The sequence below is a fragment of the Coptis chinensis genome, chromosome 4 (genome assembly GCF_015680905.1).
Source record: "Coptis chinensis isolate HL-2020 chromosome 4, ASM1568090v1, whole genome shotgun sequence".
Classification (NCBI taxonomy): domain Eukaryota; kingdom Viridiplantae; phylum Streptophyta; class Magnoliopsida; order Ranunculales; family Ranunculaceae; genus Coptis; species Coptis chinensis.
This window is the reverse complement of record NC_141459.1, coordinates 74,446,873-74,467,708: the sequence shown is the minus strand read 5'-3', so window position 1 is coordinate 74,467,708 and position 20,836 is coordinate 74,446,873. Positions and strand designations below refer to the sequence as shown.

Below are 20,836 nucleotides of genomic sequence, written 5' to 3'. Positions count from 1 at the left end.
AATGTATCATGATATATCAAGAAATATCTACAATATCCACGATATTTATCGATATTTTAGATATATCCACGATATTTGCATGTGAAACAATGTCAAATATCCCCAAAGAGAGGGATATATCCACGATACATATCCAGAAATTGAGTATCGATAAATACCCATATTCTGATATTTTGTACTATGGTTATAATCATTTGCAAATCCATCAAATGATTAGAACTTGTTCTTATGCATTTTCTCATTCATTACAACCATTCCTATCATGTTTTATTAATCACTAGTCTTCCATACAAACCATTCAAAACATGTTTTAAATTATTAGTTTAATCTTTCAAATGCAGGTGAAGAACCCCTTTTGTAAAATTTGCTTAATTTATGTAGGTGAGGGTCTGCCTAACCCTACCTTAATTCTAAAAAAACAAAAATAAATAAAAGAACATCAACTATGGAAGAAAGCTTTGAGAATTTTTAAGGCAACCATGGACACAGGAAAACAGCTTACAGAAGTACAACAAGGTCATTGTTTCAGACTGAGCAACAAAATGAGCTATTACCAAACAGATTTACAACAAAGACACTGATAACAACTGCTTCATTTTAAAAAGTGGTCAAGTGCTAACAACTGCTTCATTTTAAAAAGTGGTCAAGTGCTTGTCAAGTAGCGAAGGTGGGGCTTGATCCTAGGTCATGGTTGCAGTCAAGCTACCTAAGATCGCCCCAAAATAAGACCTTCAGATACATACAGCACGAGCATTACAGACTTGCAATCAGCATTTCAGTCTCTTACTTTTCCTCTCAGTTGAGCAAAGTTCAATTCAAGAAATCAAGAACAAAAAGGGTAGAACCGTAGAACACAATAGAGGATCTGCTTTAAGATCACTAGTTGAAAAACCTACCTTTTTTTGAAAAATCTGCCTTGAGATTCTTAGACCCTTTCAATGTTCCCACTTCTCCCAAAAGTCTTAAGATAATTCCTGAATCCTTATTAAACCGAGCTCACTGGGATCACTTCTTGCTTCATTGCCCGAGCTATCTTAATATCCAGGTGAAAAATAAGGTTATCCCAGAACCGGATCTTGTCTGCCAGTTCACGGTGGCAATGGCTAAGGCTTTCCAATTTGATCTTATCTATCTAGGCGTCACAAACTTTTTGGTTTTCATATCAGGAATAAGCCAGCATTTAAATTTCAGTCCTACAACAGTGGTAAACATTAAACATATACTAGAAATAGTTATCTTACTTAATGGGGTTCTCAACTTAAGTGAAGCCAATATGCATCCATGCCAAATGCCAAAAAATGCGTCCAAGAGGCATTTCTAGTATAAAAAATAATGGACTAATGGATTTATCGTGCCAAAAATACGGTTTCTAGACTTATGATTCTAGAGATAGTTCAGATTGACGGGATTCACATTAATCCAGATTCCAGATGCTGGTAGTATTCTCACAAAAATTGTAAAGATTACAAAGTAGGGACTTTTGAGATCTTAAGATCAAAAAGAACATCGGTGCTGTCTAGCCGATGATCTAAGATTAAATTAAGCAGAAAACTCACTTGTGAGTGCTGACTGGCGCAGAGTCAAAATTGAGGCAACACAACTCTGACTGAGAAGAGACCATGAGTGTTACTAGTATACAAAATTTCGACGACTGACTAATAAATACTACAGAAAACTTGTTTTATCAGCACACTAAGACTCAAACCATCTTTTCAGTTGTCTAGAACCTTGCTTTTCACCTTCACTTGTATTCTGCTTCTTCTGTGAAAACTTAGATCGATACTGTTCTATGAGCAGATCAAGTTTATCCACCACTTCTTTTCCTGAAGCAGATTTCGTCTTTTTTTTCTTCACACTCTTTTTGTCCCATTGTTTGGATTCCATAACATCATCTAACTTCCTCTTCTTAAAATCCACTCCCATGTTTTGTTTAGATCTCAACTCACGGATGCCATTATCAACATTTGCACCAGCGACTGATTTTCCAACATTGGTCTCAGCACCTTCTCCATTGCTGTTTGGTTTCCGACTTGAACCCACAATTTTATCTTTGGAAATGAACTTCCCCTTCCTTTCTCTTGTCAGCTTCCTGTTTGCTGAGAAGTCTTTGTTGGCGGCTCCCTTTGGGAACTTCACTTCTCCCTCATCTCCTTTACTAGATACCAATGTCTCCGATGATATGTCATGACCCTTTGATTTGGTTTTTCTATTTATATTCTTATCCTTGTAATTTGGGCGTGTATCTGAAATTTCTGATGTCGTATTTTGAAGTCCATCCTCTGCACTAGTATGGTTGTCCTGCTGAGCTTGTAACTTGAATTTCCGCACCTTCAATGTTTGAACATTATCAAGAGCAAACTCCACAATAGGGCGATGCTCAGGACCAAATGTTTCTACACATGATAAAGTAAACAAAATCAAAACTAAACCATCAAAAAAAGGAAGTAAATAGGAAGGTTCTTTTTCTTTCTTTTTTTGGGCAAGTAAATAGGTGATATGCTTAAAAACACTTGCAAAATGGGCCAGTACACCGAATGGAATTACCAAACCACATATTACTGATGAAATCAAACAGAATCAACTTTACATGGCTTTATAAGACCGCACGTTCCGACTATGTTTTGCAAATGTATACAAGTAGAAATAGCGGACCTGCTTCCTCACCACAAGATCCCATGTGTCATATCCAATTTAACTAACAAGTAAACCACCCTATCATTTTTTCCACAAGAATAAGTTACCTATTTTTCATCTAGGATAAAACACATTGTACTGTTGGTCAACTAACATTCTCCCCCTTGCACAAATTTAACAGCTTAAAACACATTGTACTCTTGGTCAACTAACATTCTCCCTCTTGTTAAAATTTCACAGCTTAAAACACATTGTACTCTTGGTCAACTAACATTCTCACCCTTGTACACGTGGGCATAACCCGATGACTAGGATATTGTGTGTTTAGTGGAAAAAAAAAAAAAAAATGTTAAAAAACAGTAGTTTATCCTTTCATCTATATCTGCAGTTGACTCTGAATCTTAGCTGCGTCTAGTTATATTTTTCTTTTGAGATTCTCTTCTCAGAATTTTGCTCCCCCAGTTAAGCACATATTTGCACACCATTAACCAGGACCTGTGATATGCTACAGCAATTTGCTTCGTGTATTATAAGTGATTTTCTTTAAGATTTTTTCCCTATTCTACCTTGTTATAGCCCAGCCCATTCTATAGCTATAATGATTCTCCTAATCTGAATAAACCTTTTCTGGTTCCCCACTCAGCATAAAGCTACTTCTAATTCTCGTGTGAATCTTTTTGCTGACGTACCAATGTGACTTACAAACTTCCTACTTGACTGCTATTAGCAGATGATCTTACAAATTATTAGAACGTGGGTTCTTCCATCCATGCAGACACAACGCATCACTAGTAACTTATTTAATGTTCTTATACTCAATAATGGGGGCATACACAGAAAACAGTTACCAGTTAAAACTACCACCTAAACGAAGGTATATGTAATGTATACCAATCTATATCTAATATAAAATAAAAATTACTCAGAAAGAGTACGTTTTTATTATTACAATAAATTCAAGGAGGCAAGAGTTTTTCACTGTTAAGAAGCTAACAAAATCAGTTGGATCTTCAACAGTTATTCTACCAAATCTTTAAAAGAGTATTTAGGAATCTTGTGATACTTATTTATGAAAGGAAAAACTAAGAGAATCTTGGAGCATTAAAAAACTGCAACAAAAGCTCTTGAGGTAAAAGAAGACTATTTTGACGCGGATGTAGGAAACCCATTTTTAAAAGGCTGAGGTGGGAGTACCAACCTAGTTGCCATGTCTTCGCATTAGATGAAAATGCCGAGTTACCCCATTTTATGTGCCTTGTGCAATACTATTATATCAACGACATTTCACTTGAGCAATTTAAACTATAAACTAAATGTATAAATATAAAAAAATAAAGCTTTAATATTAACTTATTAAGTCATTGATTGAATGAGCATCTGTGCACCCCTTGCTCAGAGATCTAAGGTTTGAAGACATTATCTTTTTTTAAAGAAAAAATTGAAACATTTCTCAATTTGTGCATGTCATCCTGGCCCCCTTTGGGCATGCTAATCTTCTCAGTGCCTTTCCACTTTTGACAAATGTCCCAGAAGGGACAAATAAGACATTATCTTCGGGTAGGGAAATGTTGTATTGTCATGATACAGAGGTCAGGCTTCTATTTTGTGGTATGTGCCTAGAGCTCCTCCTTGACACTACCCTTCTACTCTATTATAAAAGTTCTTTACTAAGCCCAACTGTAAAGAAATCAAATCTTGACATCATATAATTCTATATAATGCAAAGTTGACACAAGTAAAGTTGTGTGTGCAACATACAACTATGATAAAGTATTAATAGGATGAACAAATGCAAAGATGTACCAATGACCAAATGAAATGAGAATTAAAAAAAACAAACTTGATATATCATCAGTCAATAGGAAAGCAGATTACCAGGATTATTGTTAAGAACTCTCAGGGCCACAAGTGCATGCTGGTGTTCTGTGAACTCCACAAAAGCTACCCCACGTGAATAGTTCTTCGATGGAACCTTTCCTTTCTTTGAATTGTCCAAAAACTTTATCTGGATATACAGAAATGAAGTCAATAAAACAATCTCAAGACTGCACAAAAAAATTCTGATCCTACTACTATTGAAGTGTAACTTACCTGGCGAATCACAGGGTTTTGCTTGCTAGCTCGAGAAAGAACTGCATCTACGCAGAGCTTTTTAAGTTCCTTCTCCGTCATTGATTTTGGCAAGTTGTGGATCATCAGTCTAGTTCTAGAGACATGAAAATTTGGAGATTGAAGTTTTGTAGTCCTTTTCTTTTCCAACCTGTAAACCAACAGATAGCTAACTCATCCAACTTTGACAGGAATACTGCTGGTCAGGAGGCGTAAAAAGGGTAGAGGATGAATTAATTCTGACACATTGCGACTATATCACCTGAAATTTTCTAGGAGAAAGCACAATCTATGGCTTTCTGAATTTAAAACAATTGATAACCAAGGAGAACATGCTAATCCGTAATAACACTCACACAGCTCTACTAGGATGTTCAGCGAGCTACATAATCAAGAGTATTAAGCTTTTTATAACTTCTAATTTCTCATTTGGTAACACTTTAGATGGCTTTCAGTCAGCTGCTAGTACGGTATACAAAGGTAGAAATGTTAACCCCAAAGCCTGTCAATAGTGCCTTACTTCATCATAGTCGACACTTCATTCACATTTAAAGGATAATTAAGAAGCTCAACGAGTTTACCATGTCAAATTACACCTGAACCACCAAATCAGCCTTCTCATATAGAAGACAAGTGATTCCCAGGGATAATAAAAGATTTGGTCAGCTTCTCTTTCTTTCTCCTTCAGTAAGTGAATCTCTCAGCCATTCCGCCATATACACAATAGTTTCTTATCTCCCCCTATGTCAAAAGATCACCATCCACAAGTTGGAGTGCAACTGTGAAACATTACAGGCTCTCTATAAGACGAGAGCATATCACATTGCCCACTGGATTAGAGTACCCCCTTTGTCACAATACTTTATGAATGTAATTAATGTAATGGTTACTGAATGACAAGTAAAACAAACTAACCGAGGAATCATTCCCTTAAAGCATTATTCTATTTGAGTGAGAGTGAAATAAGCAGTTCTATCTTAATGAAAGGAAAAGGATCTGTGATTCCTGAGGCATAGGATCAGAGCGTTTGTATAAACAACTTGAGCAATTTTGTTGCCAGAACTGCATGCCACTTTTGGATGTGACACTCCAATAAAGCATGAGAAACTATGGTAGTTCATCAAGAATAATGTTATTTCAATTATCAGTCAAAGTGACAATGACCAAATACCAAGTGTCTCCTATGAAAAACACACAGAATGGTACCAATAGAATCAACATGTATTAAACACAAAGACTGAGGAATAACTTCTTTCATTTTGGATTTAGATGAGTGTTTTAGAATTACTTACATTTGGCGCTTTAACATATCACTTGCTGAAACACCATCAGCAGCTGATGAACCCTCAACAATGATGCCTTCCTGTTGATAAAGAAAACATGCATGGACTTTAAGTCTACTAAAATAAGAGGAAGTACCATATAAAACAACATGACCGGGAAATAAAAGTCCATACCTTTGCCAGGTAAATGTTTCGTTGGTCAGTATCAACAATTTTGGTCTTTTCTACTTCCTTATTATGCGCTGATGTCTTATCCAAAGCCTTCAAAACAGTTAGCTGTCTGCCTTTCAGAAAAATGCCTAACCCAGATGTAGCATTTGCAGCTGAAACAGCAGCATCAGCCGCCGATGCTATACTAAACTTTAGAAATCCAGTTCCTCTAGGTCGCCTGCCCACAAAAGCAAATTTATATGACGGAAAAGGATAAGAACGTTGATGCACATTCTAGAAAGCTATATCCTTACTTGGTAATTTGATGAAGAACGGGGATAAAGGACTGCACTTCTCCAAAAACAGAGAACCGTTGTTTCACCTCCTCCCTGTCAACATCAAATGGAAGATTGCTTACGAAAACTGTTGTCTCCAAATCATTATCTTCCTTGTTCTGCTCGAAAATTGTTGATTCAGTTTTCCTGTATTTCTCGGGTCTGGGCTTTACAGACTCGGTAGATATGCTTTCATCATTTTGATGCAACAAGGAATCTACACCAATAGCAGGTGGTACTTCTTTTGCAGAGGATGCCATTAAATTGTTAAGAACTTTTCTTGCAATGTTCGTCTCCTCTTCCAAATCTACTTTGTTATTGGGTACTTCTACACTGTCGGTGGCATTAGCATCTTCTGGAACACTATCTTCTGCATGAAAGGGTGGTGATGTCCCATCACCATCAGCGCTATCGTCTTCCATATCATCACTACAGGTATCACTCGTGTCACTCTCAAATGCTGTGTCACTCCCATGCCCTGTGTAAAGAGAAGCTTCATCGTCAAATGTAAATAAAAAAGGAAAAGAACATAAAGCACCATATCAGTTTCATTATACTGATATATATTAAACATTAAACCATTCAGCATAACGCAATGACTATACAGATGAACTGCAACTTCAAAAAAGATCAAAACTGTAGTAGGTAGGGAAATAAAAAGCAAAGCAAACGCAGCATGAGAAACACCATCTCATCAAACAGCCAGTAGAAACTGTATGTCTATTGGCTTATTGTGTGACCATGTGGTGAAAATCTGGAAGAACGTCAGTATAAGCTTGACCAAAGAAACAACCTTGAAGGACAACCATTCCTCATATCCTTAGAGAAACAACCGACCCTCTTGCTTATCATGCTTAGAGAAACAAACAATAAGGCAAAGCACAGTAGAAAAAGAAGCTATGTTTCTAGTGGGAGCAACAAGTCCTCCTCTCTAAAATCAGATGGTTCCAGTCCATTGAAGACCTCTCTGCATAAAGCGTCAATTTCTCACGTAGACTTTCAATCCACTTTCTAATATCCATACAGACTGACAGACCTGATAGGACCTCTCCCTACAAGTACATAAAGGAATACCACGAGAAAAAAAAATCATTTTTAACTTTTTATAACTGATAGAATAGTCCATTCGAAGAGCCCTATCATTACTTAACCATTTCTCACTTGACCATCAAGTGCAGACGCAGGCCCTTCGTAAGTGGTATTTTTTGTAGTCTCTCCCTATCCCTATCTTTCACAACAAAATCTGTATATGGTCGATTCCCATAAAAAAATGTGGCATGTCTTGACAGAGAATCAGTTTGTTTTGTAAATATCCAAACACTTAAGAGTATGATACGTACCATACGTAAGTTAATGTGTCTGGAACTGAAAGACAGACTATACAGTTAATGTCCTAATCCTAGAATAGTCTTAAAAGAAGACAATAAAAAAAGAGACTAAAAGAAAGGTAATTGATCACCTTTTGGTACATCGACAGTATCAGCACCAGCAGTAAATAATTTTTTTGGAACTGCCCAATCAACAGCAATGGGTCTTTTACCAAATGTTTGTCCATTAACCTTTTGAATGGCCTATAGAAACAGTAACACCAAACTGTTAGAAGAACTAAAGCCTTTACAAGTCAAAGTTTAAATCAATAACAGCCACTCATACATTTTCCGCATCCTTCTTGCATGTAAACTTAACAAATCCAAAGCCCTTAGACAATCTGCAAAGAGAAACTGTTGATTAGAGAGGGCAAACTCACACACTACATCAAACAACTTTGAAAAAAGAAATAAAGGTTCTGATCTTAGGCATATACCCTGTCTCGGAATTGTTTGGAATAAAAACATCCCATACAAAACCTGCTGATGAAAACAGAATTCTGATCTCATTAACTGTCGCCTGCATTAATGTTTTACAGTATGGATAAGTCGGCCCACCAACAGAAAACAAGTGTAGTGAGGTTTATTGTTTGATACAAAACCTTGAAAGGAAGATTTCGAACTATCAGTTTCCACTTCTGAGTCTTGGAACCCTGGTCAATAAAAAATACAGAAGAAGTGGGGAAAAGGAGCACTGTTCAGATAGTAAATACATTAAAACCAATACAGGTAAACAATTGAAACAGGAATTCAATTTCCACTGACGTATCTCTCCATGCCGCTTCTCAAGAAATTGACAAATTGCAAAGCAAATAAATAAATGATAAGAGATAAAAACATCAAACATAGCACATTATCTATTCTGAAGTTCGCTTTTTTCGCACTCTTAAAAAGTGTGGATGTTCATTGACTCCACATGATTGATCCACCTACCCAGTCCATGTCAGCTTTGACTAGTTTATGAATTAAAATGAGTGACAAGGATTGTGTTTGTTATTCTAACGTTTGGGTATTTCCTCACTTTGTTATGTTGACATCAACCACTCAGCTACTGACGAGAAAATCAATATCGTCTATTTCATATTCTTACCAATCATAATCAGCTAACAGAAACTGATGCATGAGCATGGGAGTTTCTAAATTAGTTAATTAATTAGTAGTTTCTATTTTATTTGGTCTCCTAATTGAATTAGGATAAGGATTTAGGATAGTTTTATATTTGGTTTCCAATTAGGTTTAGTAGTTGTTTTCTTATATAAAGACATCTAGGCTTTCATTGTTGGGTTGGTTATTATTGATTATTAATTCTTTGTGAATTGTTCTTCGTGTTTGAAGGTTTAAACCCTAGATTTAGGTGTTTGTTTTATTAAATCTTATTGATGTTCATCTATTGTTGAAGCTTCCGCCAACAAAATATATCAAATTTGGTATCAAGAGCCAATCAATTTTTGGGAATTTTTTTTTCCAAGAAACACTGTTCACGAGTACTATTCACCGCGGGTTACTGTTCACGGTGGGAAAAAAAAATCTTCAATTTTCTTGGTTAATTGTCATGGAATATCGTATGAGAAGTAGAAGAGAGTCAACACCGACGCCGCTCGATCATCGAAGTTTCCATGGGTCGAAGTACCATACCGATCACAATTATGGGAGAACTTACGATATGGATTGCAGCCGCCGCGAAAGTTTTACTTCTTCAAGAAAGTATGAACTTCCTTCCCCTCCTCCATCACCGGTTGTTAGTTTGCGACAAAAATTCAAGTCAGAGAAGAGATGCGATTTTTCCTCCCACGAATTGATGTATGATTTCGATTCTGACCACACAAAGAGGGATGATATTTCCCCTCTTAAAAATTGTCACTACCACCACCACAAAAAAAAATTTACCTTTGTTGGTCAAACGAACTCCATCACCTTCTCTTCTTGATCAACTTAGTAAGTCATCTAAAGTAAGAAAACCTCGCCATTGTGATGAACCTGCTTGGGAAATTCCTCCACCTTAATCCTATGAAAGTGAACGGCAACGTCAACACCTTTTGTTTCAAAACGCCTACCTATCATCCTGTTCACAACCTATTCCTCAAACCCTATGCGACAAGCCCACCCCACTAGTTGCTCCAAGCCTACAACATGGTCTAAGTTATCACCGCCCATCACCCCATGCTCAAAGCCCACCACCCCAACTCCATATTGATCTTTTAGCACTAGAAAGTGAATATGGGAGCGCAATAGAAGAGAACAGGCCAGAAAATTTGAGAGAAGACAAGCAGGGCAGGCAGAAATTGTCAACGGGAAATCTGCTAAGTCAACATCCAGCAGCTAAACAGACTAACGTCGCATTTGTTGCTTCGCCAATTGGTCATTGTTTCAATGAACCTTCTCTTTGGAACTCTGGTTTTAACAATAGGTTTCCCTTCAGTCTTATGGAAACAGAACTACAGCATCCCCATGGCCATGACGACAAGCCTTTACAACAAACACCTTTCTGTCAAAATCAGCAACATCAATGCCGGCAACCGACAGTGGAGGACGTTAATTCAAACCAGCAGCAGTGCTCACCACTGTCTATTGCTATTCTATCCATTAATGTTGTCGGGGTTATCATGTTTCCAAAACTAAAGTTAGTTGAAGGAGAAAAGGGTGAGAAGACCAAGCCAGTCCCACCACCGCCACCACTACACCAAGTTTGTCATGGTATTCTGCCACCACTATTTGCACACCTAGTTTCAACTATAAGACCCGCAAAACCAAATAATGTTTCCAAAGGTCCCATTTTCCTACCAACTAACGATGGCCATCAAGACTTGGGTGAGGTTTAGAACAACTTGCTCATTGTTGTTAGTGAAAGACGAGTTGACGATGATGCTTAGGTCATACTGCCTTATAGTGCATATACGTGCATAGAAAAAGCGGAAAATGGCAGTTACGTGAAATTTCCAGCACAGGAAACTACTATTGATGATGAGGAGAACCAATTCACTACCAAGGAACTTTTGCCTCATGCCCGCCAATTATTTGATCCAATTCCAGAAGTTACTTTCAACCAGTATGTGGATCCTTTTGTGTTGGTTCAGGAAAAGAATATTTCTTGGTTCACGAACAAGTTCCTTTGGTGCTTGTATCATGAATGGAACCACCTACCAACTATTCCTAGAATTACACCATAATAGCATTATGGTACTTGATTCCGTTTGAAAGCCAATACAAAGCCAAAATTCGAGGCCGAATTTTCTGCAACCCGAGGAGGGTGCCGCATTTGATTATGAAGAACTTTTGCGGGTATGAAGATTTTCAAGAGAACAAACTCGAGGACGAGTTTGTTTAAAGCGGGGGAGATTGATGCATGAGCATGGAAGTTTCTAAATTAGTTAATTAATTAGTAGTTTCTATTTTATTTGGTCTCCTAATTTAATTAGGATAAGGATTTAGGATGGTTTTATATTTGGTTTCCAATTAGGTTTAGTAGTTGTTTTCTTATATAAAGACATCTAGGCCTTCATTGTTGGGTTGGTTATTATTGATTATTAATTCTTTGTGAATTGTTCTTCATGTTTGAAGGTTTAAACCCTAGATTTAGGTATTTGTTTTATTAAATCTTATTGATGTTCATCCATTGTTGAAGCTTCCGCCAACAAGATACATCAGAAACATTCTTTAGATATCCTAGTGATGATCTCTAGTCCACTGGAATTTCATGATATCAACAGAGATTATAAATCCAAAAAAATTCAAAACTCACAATTATTTAAACACATGGTATTTCAAAAGAATTCGTTGCATCAAACGCCATCTTGAACCCCGTGTGCACAAATATATAATGATTAAGGGTGTGAAAGAATATTAGCACTTAATGTGCAAACAATTCATAAAAGTGCCATGATGACTACTACTGTAGTTTGGCATTTGAATACAGTACTTCCCTGGTCTCTTATTTATACATATCAATGTCAACAATGAGGGCAAGGGTGTGATCAAAGAGAAAAAAGAGAAGACGTTTTAGAAAATAATAGAAAGATATGCAAGCTGACAAATTCTCAGCCTCCCAAGATAATAACTGCTAAATTAGATATGCTTGCTGACTCGCTGCTGCTATGATATCATAACAACCTTGGTGGTGGTATCTCGGATTCAGATTTTTATTTTTATTTTGGCTTTCTTTCTTCCATCCTTGTTCTTGTCTGTATCTTTTCTTTTGTGCTTAGGTAGGGGTAGTTGGGTAATTGGGCGGTCCATGATCAATAGTCTTTCATATTATATCAATTCAATATCTTTTAAATAAATAAAAAGGTTATATCCCCTCTGACATATTATGTATTTGATTCCTTGACCAGACAATTAAGTAATTAAAATGTACTAATAGGTTATCAAGATAACAGGTAGTTTTGACTTTTGAACCTTCTTCAGTTTTTTGCTCAGTAACATGTAGTTGTTTTGAACTTACAGATAAAAAGTATCAATAACCTATTGACATTGTCGATGTAACAAACTATATGTCAACAATATACCTCACCACCTAACTGGCGAGCCCAAACAAGCCCACCCTTTACTTTCTGTTGATGTAACACACCAACAGAAGCACGTGCTGCTTTAACACTCTCATATAGTACAGCTGCACCATCCATTCTGCATCCATCTTGAGCAAGCCCTGGAGGAATGTCATAACCATAACTATGTTAGTTGCTGATTACATATTCATGGTCCTGGTTTAATTAGTAGGGGTGTACCGGCCAAGAAATAATAAGGGGTGCTTAGAAGCAACCGTTCTTAACAGAATTGTTCCGCTCCTAATATTAAATAAAACATGGCACCTGGTTTCACCAACTCACCAGAAAAACATAAGGCACCCTTTGAGGACCCACTGATGTCTTCGCATATACCGTTTATACTAAGGGTGTGCAAAAAACCAGCTGAACCGACTAAACCGACCGACCCGAACCTAACCGGGCAGTTTTGGTTCGGTTTTTATAATAACCGGTTCGGTTCGGTTCGAAAAGATGAGTAACCTACTGGGTCGGTTCAGATTTCGGTATCCAAAATTTATAACATGTAATATCCGACCCGAACCGCTACATAGGGTTTGATAAATGCTTTTAAAGTTGTTGACCATTAGATGCTGACAATTCACCTTAGCCGTTAGATCTTAAAATAAAACATAAATGAAACCCTTACATTCTCATGTTCTTATTCCTAGCCGTCACCACCACTCCTCCTTCCCCAACTAATTTCCCCTCATTGCTTCTAACCTCTACATCTAAATCTCTTTCTCACCAACTCACAAACATAGACAGTTTATTGAGTTGTGAAAAAACATATTTTGTTCTTAAGATTTTGAGTTTTCAAATCCAAGAATAAGAAAGAAGGATAAGCATTAAAACATCTTTTTTCCCGAATTTCTTCTTGTTTTAATTTTTTTTATTTGAAATTTGTATGGATATGAGAAACCGACCGAGATTCGAACTAAAATTTCAGATCGGTTTGCAATACTTCTTGGGTCGGTTTCGGTTGAGTGAACTGTGAAACCAAGCATGTCGGTTCGGTGGTCGGATTCTGATCAAAACCAATCCGAACCGACCCGTGCACACCCCTGGTTTATACCCATTTCATAAATGTGCTTGATGAATACTGCCATAAATTATCCTTACAGAAAGGCTAAGCCCGTGCTAACATAGTATAGATTATAAGGATGCTTAGTGCAATAAGGTATTCTCTAAGTATTTGTACCATCAATGATGAAAATGGCACTTGAGCCAGTGCCACTGTATTACTATCATGTCTATTTTTCCCTTTCCAGTTCTTCCTTTCTTTTCATTTCCTTTATCCTTTTTTGGAACGGTGACCACACAGCATGCTTTTCCGACTGAGGGTTGTTAACACTTTTATGTGAGGATACAAAGACAGGAAAAACTACTATCTTTCGGTTTATTTTGACTTCACAACCAATAATATAATGTTCACAAATTCGAGTTTAAGTTATAGTCAGAAAACTGACAATAACCTCTCTTTTTTCAATCAATAAAACTCAATTCAATTCATTCGAGAGAAAATGACCAAAAAATACAACGAACTTTGCATGTTGTTTCAAAAAAATTCAACGTACATTTTTTATATCCAAAAAATACAAGGAACTTTCAATTTGTTTCAATTGATGCATTCCGTCAAATTAATCTAACGGTAGACTTACGTGGACAGTTAGGTGATGTATCTATTATCAAATAAATTAGTTGGACAATGTGATGACGTGGCCCAAAATCAAGACTCTAATATACCACATGGCGGCATCTAGGGCATTAAAATTTAACTCAATCCAATGCACAATATTTCATCTTCTTCATCATCTATCCAACACCACCACCACCACCACCACCACCTCGACCACCATTATTAGTTACTTACAACTTAATACTACAATTCAAAAAAGAAATTTAACCCCCACTCACCATTATTTCACTATAACCACACTTTCCAATTTCAACACCAATTGTATTTTCAAACTCCATTACCAACTCCCTTACTTCTCTGAAAAATGGGGTTAAGTTTCTTGATTATTTTTTCAATGCGGTTTGAATTCACTCCGGAAATTTTCTAATTAGAAATAGATATATTAGAAAATGAGAGAAACCCAAAAAAAGATGTAGGATTGGGAGGTGGGGTAGTAAAGATGGTGGTGGTGGTTGGATAGAAGGTGAAGAACTTAAATGATATTTGGTTAATTCCATTTTAGTTGGAATTTCAAATTTTCAAAATTTTGAAACTTTAGTTATAGTCCACCTCACAAAAGTTTGGTGAAGGCAGATTTGAGGATTCTTTTAATTGTCCCCAGAAGCTTCAACACACGCTAGCCCACTCAAACAAAACTTCTTTGACTTGGTCTACAATCTTGTGAATTTCTTTCTCCTTGTGTTCAACAGCTCAAAGATCCTCAAATTTCTCTCTTTCCATGAAGTCCTCATAGTCGCACTAGGAAGATAATCCACTGGCCACTTTGACTTGCTAGACAAAGGACCCGCGATTAATTCCTTCACCAAGGCTTCTCTAACATTAATGGTGAATCCCAAGGTTTATAAAATGCAAAAAATAAATAGTACCAAACACCACTCCGCTCGCAAGTGAACTATTGGCAAAAAGATGATCAATACTTTCCTCCACCCTTTGCAAAGAGAGCAAAGGTGCAAAGGTTTGAAAGATTCATACCCCTTCGTTTAAGATTATCAACGGTTTTGATCATTGTATGTATGCTAACAAAAAAAATGCCACTTTGAAGAAGATAGACTTCTTCAAATCCTTTTGTGGAAAAATAAAAAACCTCTCCGTAGCATCAAGATGTTGCAAAGTAGGCCAAGACCTAGTAAAAAAGGTACAACTTTCACTTCCCAAAACCACTTCCTTGAGTCTACCTCCCCAACTCCCTGCATGGTAAATGGGCTCTAAAAAAGTCTCGAAGTTCTCTATCTCCCAATGATTATGGTCTAATTTAAGTGACACGTCCCACACCACCCCTCCATTACTCCTCATCAAAAAATCTGTATCAAGGCTTTCTTGTTGCACGCCAAGCTATAGATTTCACTAAATTGCTCCTTAAGTGAGGCTTCCCCCACCCAAACATCCTCCCAAAATGTAATGGTCTCCCTAGTTACGGGTAGAAAAGTTGCACATTTTTTATAGGGTTAGTTAGACTTATCCCCCCATTAATAGTTGCAATTAGTGTTACCCCAATTTTTCAAAAATATTAGTGATATCCCCCCCAATTGCAAGATCCAACGGCTACGAGATTATTTTTTTTTTCAGATGAAGAAATTTGACCGTTTGATCTTACAAATGGGGGGGGTATCACTAATATATTTGAAAATGAGGGGGGGCGGGCTAACACTAATTGGTAACTAGTAATGGGGGGGGGGGGCATCTAACCCTTTTTTATATTTATCTTGTACTCCCATCGACTTGCAATGCTCCTCGAAAGAGTCACTCCCAAAGGGATTCTTGTTCTTTCAATGACCACCTCTCCATACTTATCCACCACCACTCTCTATAATATATGGTTATCCTCCTCACCATATCTCAAACCCATTTTGCTAGTAAAGTTTTGTTCATGAGCAAGATGTCAATGCAACCTAAACCTCCTTCCTTTAGCAAATCCTATCCCATTTAACCATGTCTTACCTTCCTCCCCTCATATAAATCTTCAAGATAGCTTCACCAAGTGCTTAGTGACAGTTTTAGTAATCGGGAACAAAAAAATATAGTAATATGGCATATTAGATAAAGAAGAGTTCACCAAGGTACAACTCTTTTTCCTCTTTTGATATGTGCTTCCATATACTTTTTATTTTCTTGGATCTTCTCAATCTTGGCTACTATTTTTCATATTTTTAGATGTGAACACATAACTATAGAAAATCTGCAAGTTCATACCCATGAGGTAAATGCTTTGTGTTGTGGCTGGTAGAAAATCTTACTCATGTCAGTGCATAGGACGACTCTTTCTCTTCTTGATTGATCGCAAGTGCTATAGTAAAGAAAATTAATGTTCATTTGCAACTTGGTACGGTTTTAACCAGAACCATGTATGTTATGATCAAAATTTGGAAAAGGATCCTTGGTACATCCTTGATCAGCATACATAAATATAACAAACATGTATTTACTTATTATAGTATAGAATGAATAAATTTAGCAGGAAATGGTGAACGAAAACTAAAGCATAAGGGTAAGGAGTTTTATATTACATTGCAGGAAATTAAACAATGATAAATCTCGTTCATTTTAGACGAATAGGAATACAGAATATTCTCTCCTTTGAAGCATTCCAATAGAGTATGACAAGACATGCTTGCACACAAAACTAAAACGTTTTCATACTCCTCGGAAGGCTTACCATTTTCCAATTACCACCAGCATACCCCATATACAGTACACACACATCCACTGTCTTCTTGGAGTTTACCAACAACAGTTCTGCTACAGTAACAGACTTACAGGAAATAGACGTATCTCCATTCTTTCATAGTTCTCCTAAATTTTGACCAAGAAGCGTGGACATACTCAAATACCTATTATCTTACATAATGTCTTAATGCACATATTCTATTCGAACCTACGTATATTATCTGATACAAAGTATACTAAGAGGATCAGTAACAAAGACAATACACTAACCATTGAGTTCAAGCTCTTCTTTAGGGAGAGTATAGGTTATGGAGCATACTGTGCCGACTTCTTTTGCACGGCGTAAGACTTCCTCAGCCATGTCAGTATTGAGAAGTCCACCGAATACGACAGTCCTAGCAACCCTTTAGAAAACCAGAAAAAGTGTAAAATCACGTCTGATGAATCCATAAAACTTTGGTTCAAATCATTGTTCAATATAAAAAAAAAAATACAACCCAAGCATTTTTAATAATCCATTTTGAATTTTTGATTTGTAGAATACTGAGTCTGAAATCCCAATATCGGTTACAAAGTATAGAGAGTCCTATGTAGATCAACATAACTTCAACATTGTAGAATGCTCCAAAATGAAAAGATATTACTATTCAAAGGGGGCAATAAATTCAAAACTATTGTTCATTATAGAATGTCCTATATATATATAAATGGACTATTGTTAGCTTAGTTAGTTGAGGGTACACTATATTACTCTTTAGACATAGCAAATACTTCATACAAGCACGACACTGATCTTGAGACCAAGAACCACATAAATCTCATCTGTACAAGGTAATAGCATAAACTCGTGACTTCTCATTTTTTTTTTCTAATCAAAACTCTCTGCTAACTGAACTTTGAATAAAAAATCATTGTCATTAACGCCAAAGTGCTCTTGTGGATTCAAGGAGGGGGGAAGGTCAGGTCTTGTTGCTTTAACCTAAATCTTTTACTGATTGTACCAGATAAGGAAAATTCTTGAATTACTCCCTGTCCCATTAGCTAGTTAAAATTATCAGAAAAAGGGGATTGGGGAAAGCGTGATGTATAGATGTAATACGGGTAGAAATTGAAGAAAATGAGTTTCATTAAGGCTTTAGTGCAACATGTCAAAGGGCATAACATTTTTATTTATTTATTATTAGCACACAACTTATTCATCAAAAATATGAAATCGATAAACTTTGTAAGAAACTTATGAAATGGAAAAATACTGCTAAGTATATGAATTAAAATAGGGGCTAGAGCAAGAAAATAAGATATTGATTCCTTACTTCTGCTTTTCTGAGCAGTCCTCCTTATCAGTAAGTTCAATGGGGAGAGTCTTTGTTTTTCTGATTACCTTAGACTGCCCTGATATTTTCCATAAAAACAAGCATCTATAGTTAATTGGTGAAATCAACAGATCCGAAGACAGTGACAATTAACGCATCAACAACATGATTCGTAAAAGTGACCATTGCATTGCAACCTGATTCACGTGTTTTTGGAGCTTGTTCAGGAGCAACTGCAGGTGTACCAACAACTTCCTCATTTTCTTTTGTCTTGATACTATCTGCATGAAATCGTGAATGGCAAAGATCAGTACAAACTAGGCTGGCAGGCATATTATAAAGTGGAGCCTCAGAGTTAACTATATTGTATTCTCTTATTTGAGGTACATGAGCTCCTACTCCTTGACTTAATGACTTTTACTACTTTTGTTGTCGGGTTTCTTTATATTTGATCAATACAATTAATTAATTTCATATTGTATTACTTCCATCTATAATATCGTCAATGAAACTTATATATAAAATAATATTACTTGAATAATAACAACCTTGATTTGCTTTAGCCTTGCTGCGTTGCTCATTTGGAGGTCGATGCATAGCATGTTTAACTCTAATTTTCCTCCCAGTAATTAAGTCGCCATTCTTTGATTCAACCGCACGGTCAGCGTCTTCAGCAACAGCACTAGAAAAACAAAAACAAAAAATCAATCGATATATTTTGGTAAATAAAAAGTAAAAGCAGTGACTTACAATTGAACAAAGCCAAATCCCTTGTGTGTATGGGAACCCTTTTGAGTGACCATGAAACAGCGGCGAACGGGACCCACATCGCTAAATGTTTCTTCAAGCTGAAATTTGGACACGCGTGAATTTGAATCACTTGAAAGAAAGAAAGAAAGAAAGAGTGTGGGTGTACGTACCTGAGAGTTGGTGAAGGAATAGGGTAAGTTGGAAACGAAGATTGTGGAAGGTGAGTGTGACTGTGGGTTTTCTTGTTCCTTCTTTTTCGTCTTCACCATTTTTATTTTTCTGTACCCAAAAACTGCCTAAACCCTACTTACTATTACTCGACAAAGTTTTGCTACATGGAAATACCGGGCTGCCTATAGTAATAATAACTTGTGGGCCCGTGTTACGCAAGTGGGGGTTGATGTTGTCAATAAATTGTTGATGAATCAAAGTTTAAACTACCAAAACCCTACTTTTCTAATCTCTCTTCTCACCCACCCGGCTCCCTACTCTCTCATACTTCTCTTCTCACACAAATTCACAATCCAACAACCCATTTAAAACAACAAATTAAAGTATCACTCAATCACCTTATCTATATTCCATCTAACAACACATTTACAACAATATTCTCTTCTCATACACGCGTTCATCTATCGCGAATTGAATGAAGACAAAAGGGTTGTTTTAGCTCTGGACAATTATTGCGATTCTATTAATTTCTCTGAGTAATGATCCATTTCTTACTAATAAGAGGTCTCCATTATTTTCAAGTGAGCGGAGCGAATGTTCTGGCCGAGTGGAGGAGGGGGGGTATGTGGACAAAAAATCATTTGGTTGGTTTCTGTCTGTTCTCATTCTTCATCTCTTCTCTTCGTTCTTCTTCTCTCCACGCCCTCTCAATCTCTCAACTGCAATCTCTCCCTCTCCCTTATCACTCTTTCCTCCCTCTTTCTGCTCACTCCCCACTGCATAGCAGTATACTAGTTTATTTGAAATCTAACTTTTTTGTCTTTTGTTTTTATCTTGCTTTTCTGTTTATTGAATGTGTTGGCGTAAATCTCAAAACCGAACCGATCCAAACCGATTCTCCGGTTCACTTTGTAACCAGTTATCAAGTTATCTCGGCTCGATTACGGTTTCTATTTCCTATAAACTGGGTCCTTCTTAGCAGTTTCCGCTAATCGAATTTTTGAAGAGCAAAACATATAATAGTTTCGAATCTTTAAAATGTTTGAAAGATTTGAAACAATTCGCGAATTTTTTCCTTGAAACGTATAATACAGATTTTGGCGAATTTTTGAAAAATTCGGTTCAAAATAAATAAATAAATAAAATAAATGGAAATTCAGTTGTGGCTTTTGTTATTTTTTATGTACTTTATGTTCTCACTCTTACTTTAAGTTCCCACTCTTACATTTTTAGTGATAAATTAATCCAAAAACTTTACTTTTATAACTAAATCTATGGTGCGCGAGATGTACCGAAACTAATAATGTACGCGTTTTCTAGCCACACATTTGCGAGGGTAGAATTGGAACAAACCGGATGAACAAGTTAATGCAACAAAAAAGTAACATAAACTACTATTCCGGGTGAACAAGTGATAAGAGCCCAAAACTGTAGTTTTAACCCTGTATCAGTCATACTTTTAGACCAATTATGTGAGTAATAATTAAGAGTTAACACCGATTACGTGTTTTATGCATTTCGGGCTTCAAAGTCCATTTATGCGAAAAATGCCACTTTAGTGAGATAAAGGAGCAAAGGTCGCTCTTAAGGAGTTAAAAGTGACTAAAGGCCAAGATTCAAGAAGACAAAACCTTTCTAAAGCCCGATCAAAAGTCGAAAAAGTCGAAGCGTAAACAAAGACACAAGTCACAAGTCTTGAGAACTTCGAAGGTATCTTTGGACTCAGACCTCGGAATGGGGTCTACCTTATGTCAAAACGACCGGCTCGGAAATAGATTTCTAATGGTCCAAGTCTTGATCCAATCAGAGGAGTAGAAGTGGACGAAAAGTCCGTTGAAACC

At 36.7% G+C, this 20,836-nt stretch overlaps 1 protein-coding gene and 1 non-coding gene across 2 annotated transcripts; both read right to left on the bottom strand.

The window, feature by feature from the left end:
• Positions 1-1,390: 1,390 nt before the first annotated feature.
• On the bottom strand, positions 1,391-19,529 carry LOC147504782 (RNA-binding (RRM/RBD/RNP motifs) family protein). The gene is made up of 17 exons (XM_086557521.1): positions 18,995-19,529; positions 18,825-18,922; positions 18,623-18,756; positions 18,272-18,355; positions 18,075-18,153; positions 17,032-17,165; positions 12,384-12,523; positions 8,481-8,531; positions 8,316-8,398; positions 8,165-8,219; positions 7,971-8,082; positions 6,491-6,989; positions 6,201-6,414; positions 6,036-6,106; positions 4,726-4,894; positions 4,510-4,639; positions 1,391-2,393 (listed from the first exon to the last, which is right to left on the bottom strand). The coding sequence occupies exons 1-17, from the start codon at positions 19,091-19,093 to the stop codon at positions 1,693-1,695; spliced, it is 2,853 nt and encodes a 950-aa protein (XP_086413647.1). The 5' UTR covers positions 19,094-19,529; the 3' UTR covers positions 1,391-1,692.
• On the bottom strand, positions 4,067-4,171 carry LOC147504783 (U6 spliceosomal RNA). The gene has a single exon (XR_015194108.1). It is a non-coding gene; the product is annotated as a U6 spliceosomal RNA (small nuclear RNA).
• Positions 19,530-20,836: the final 1,307 nt, after the last annotated feature.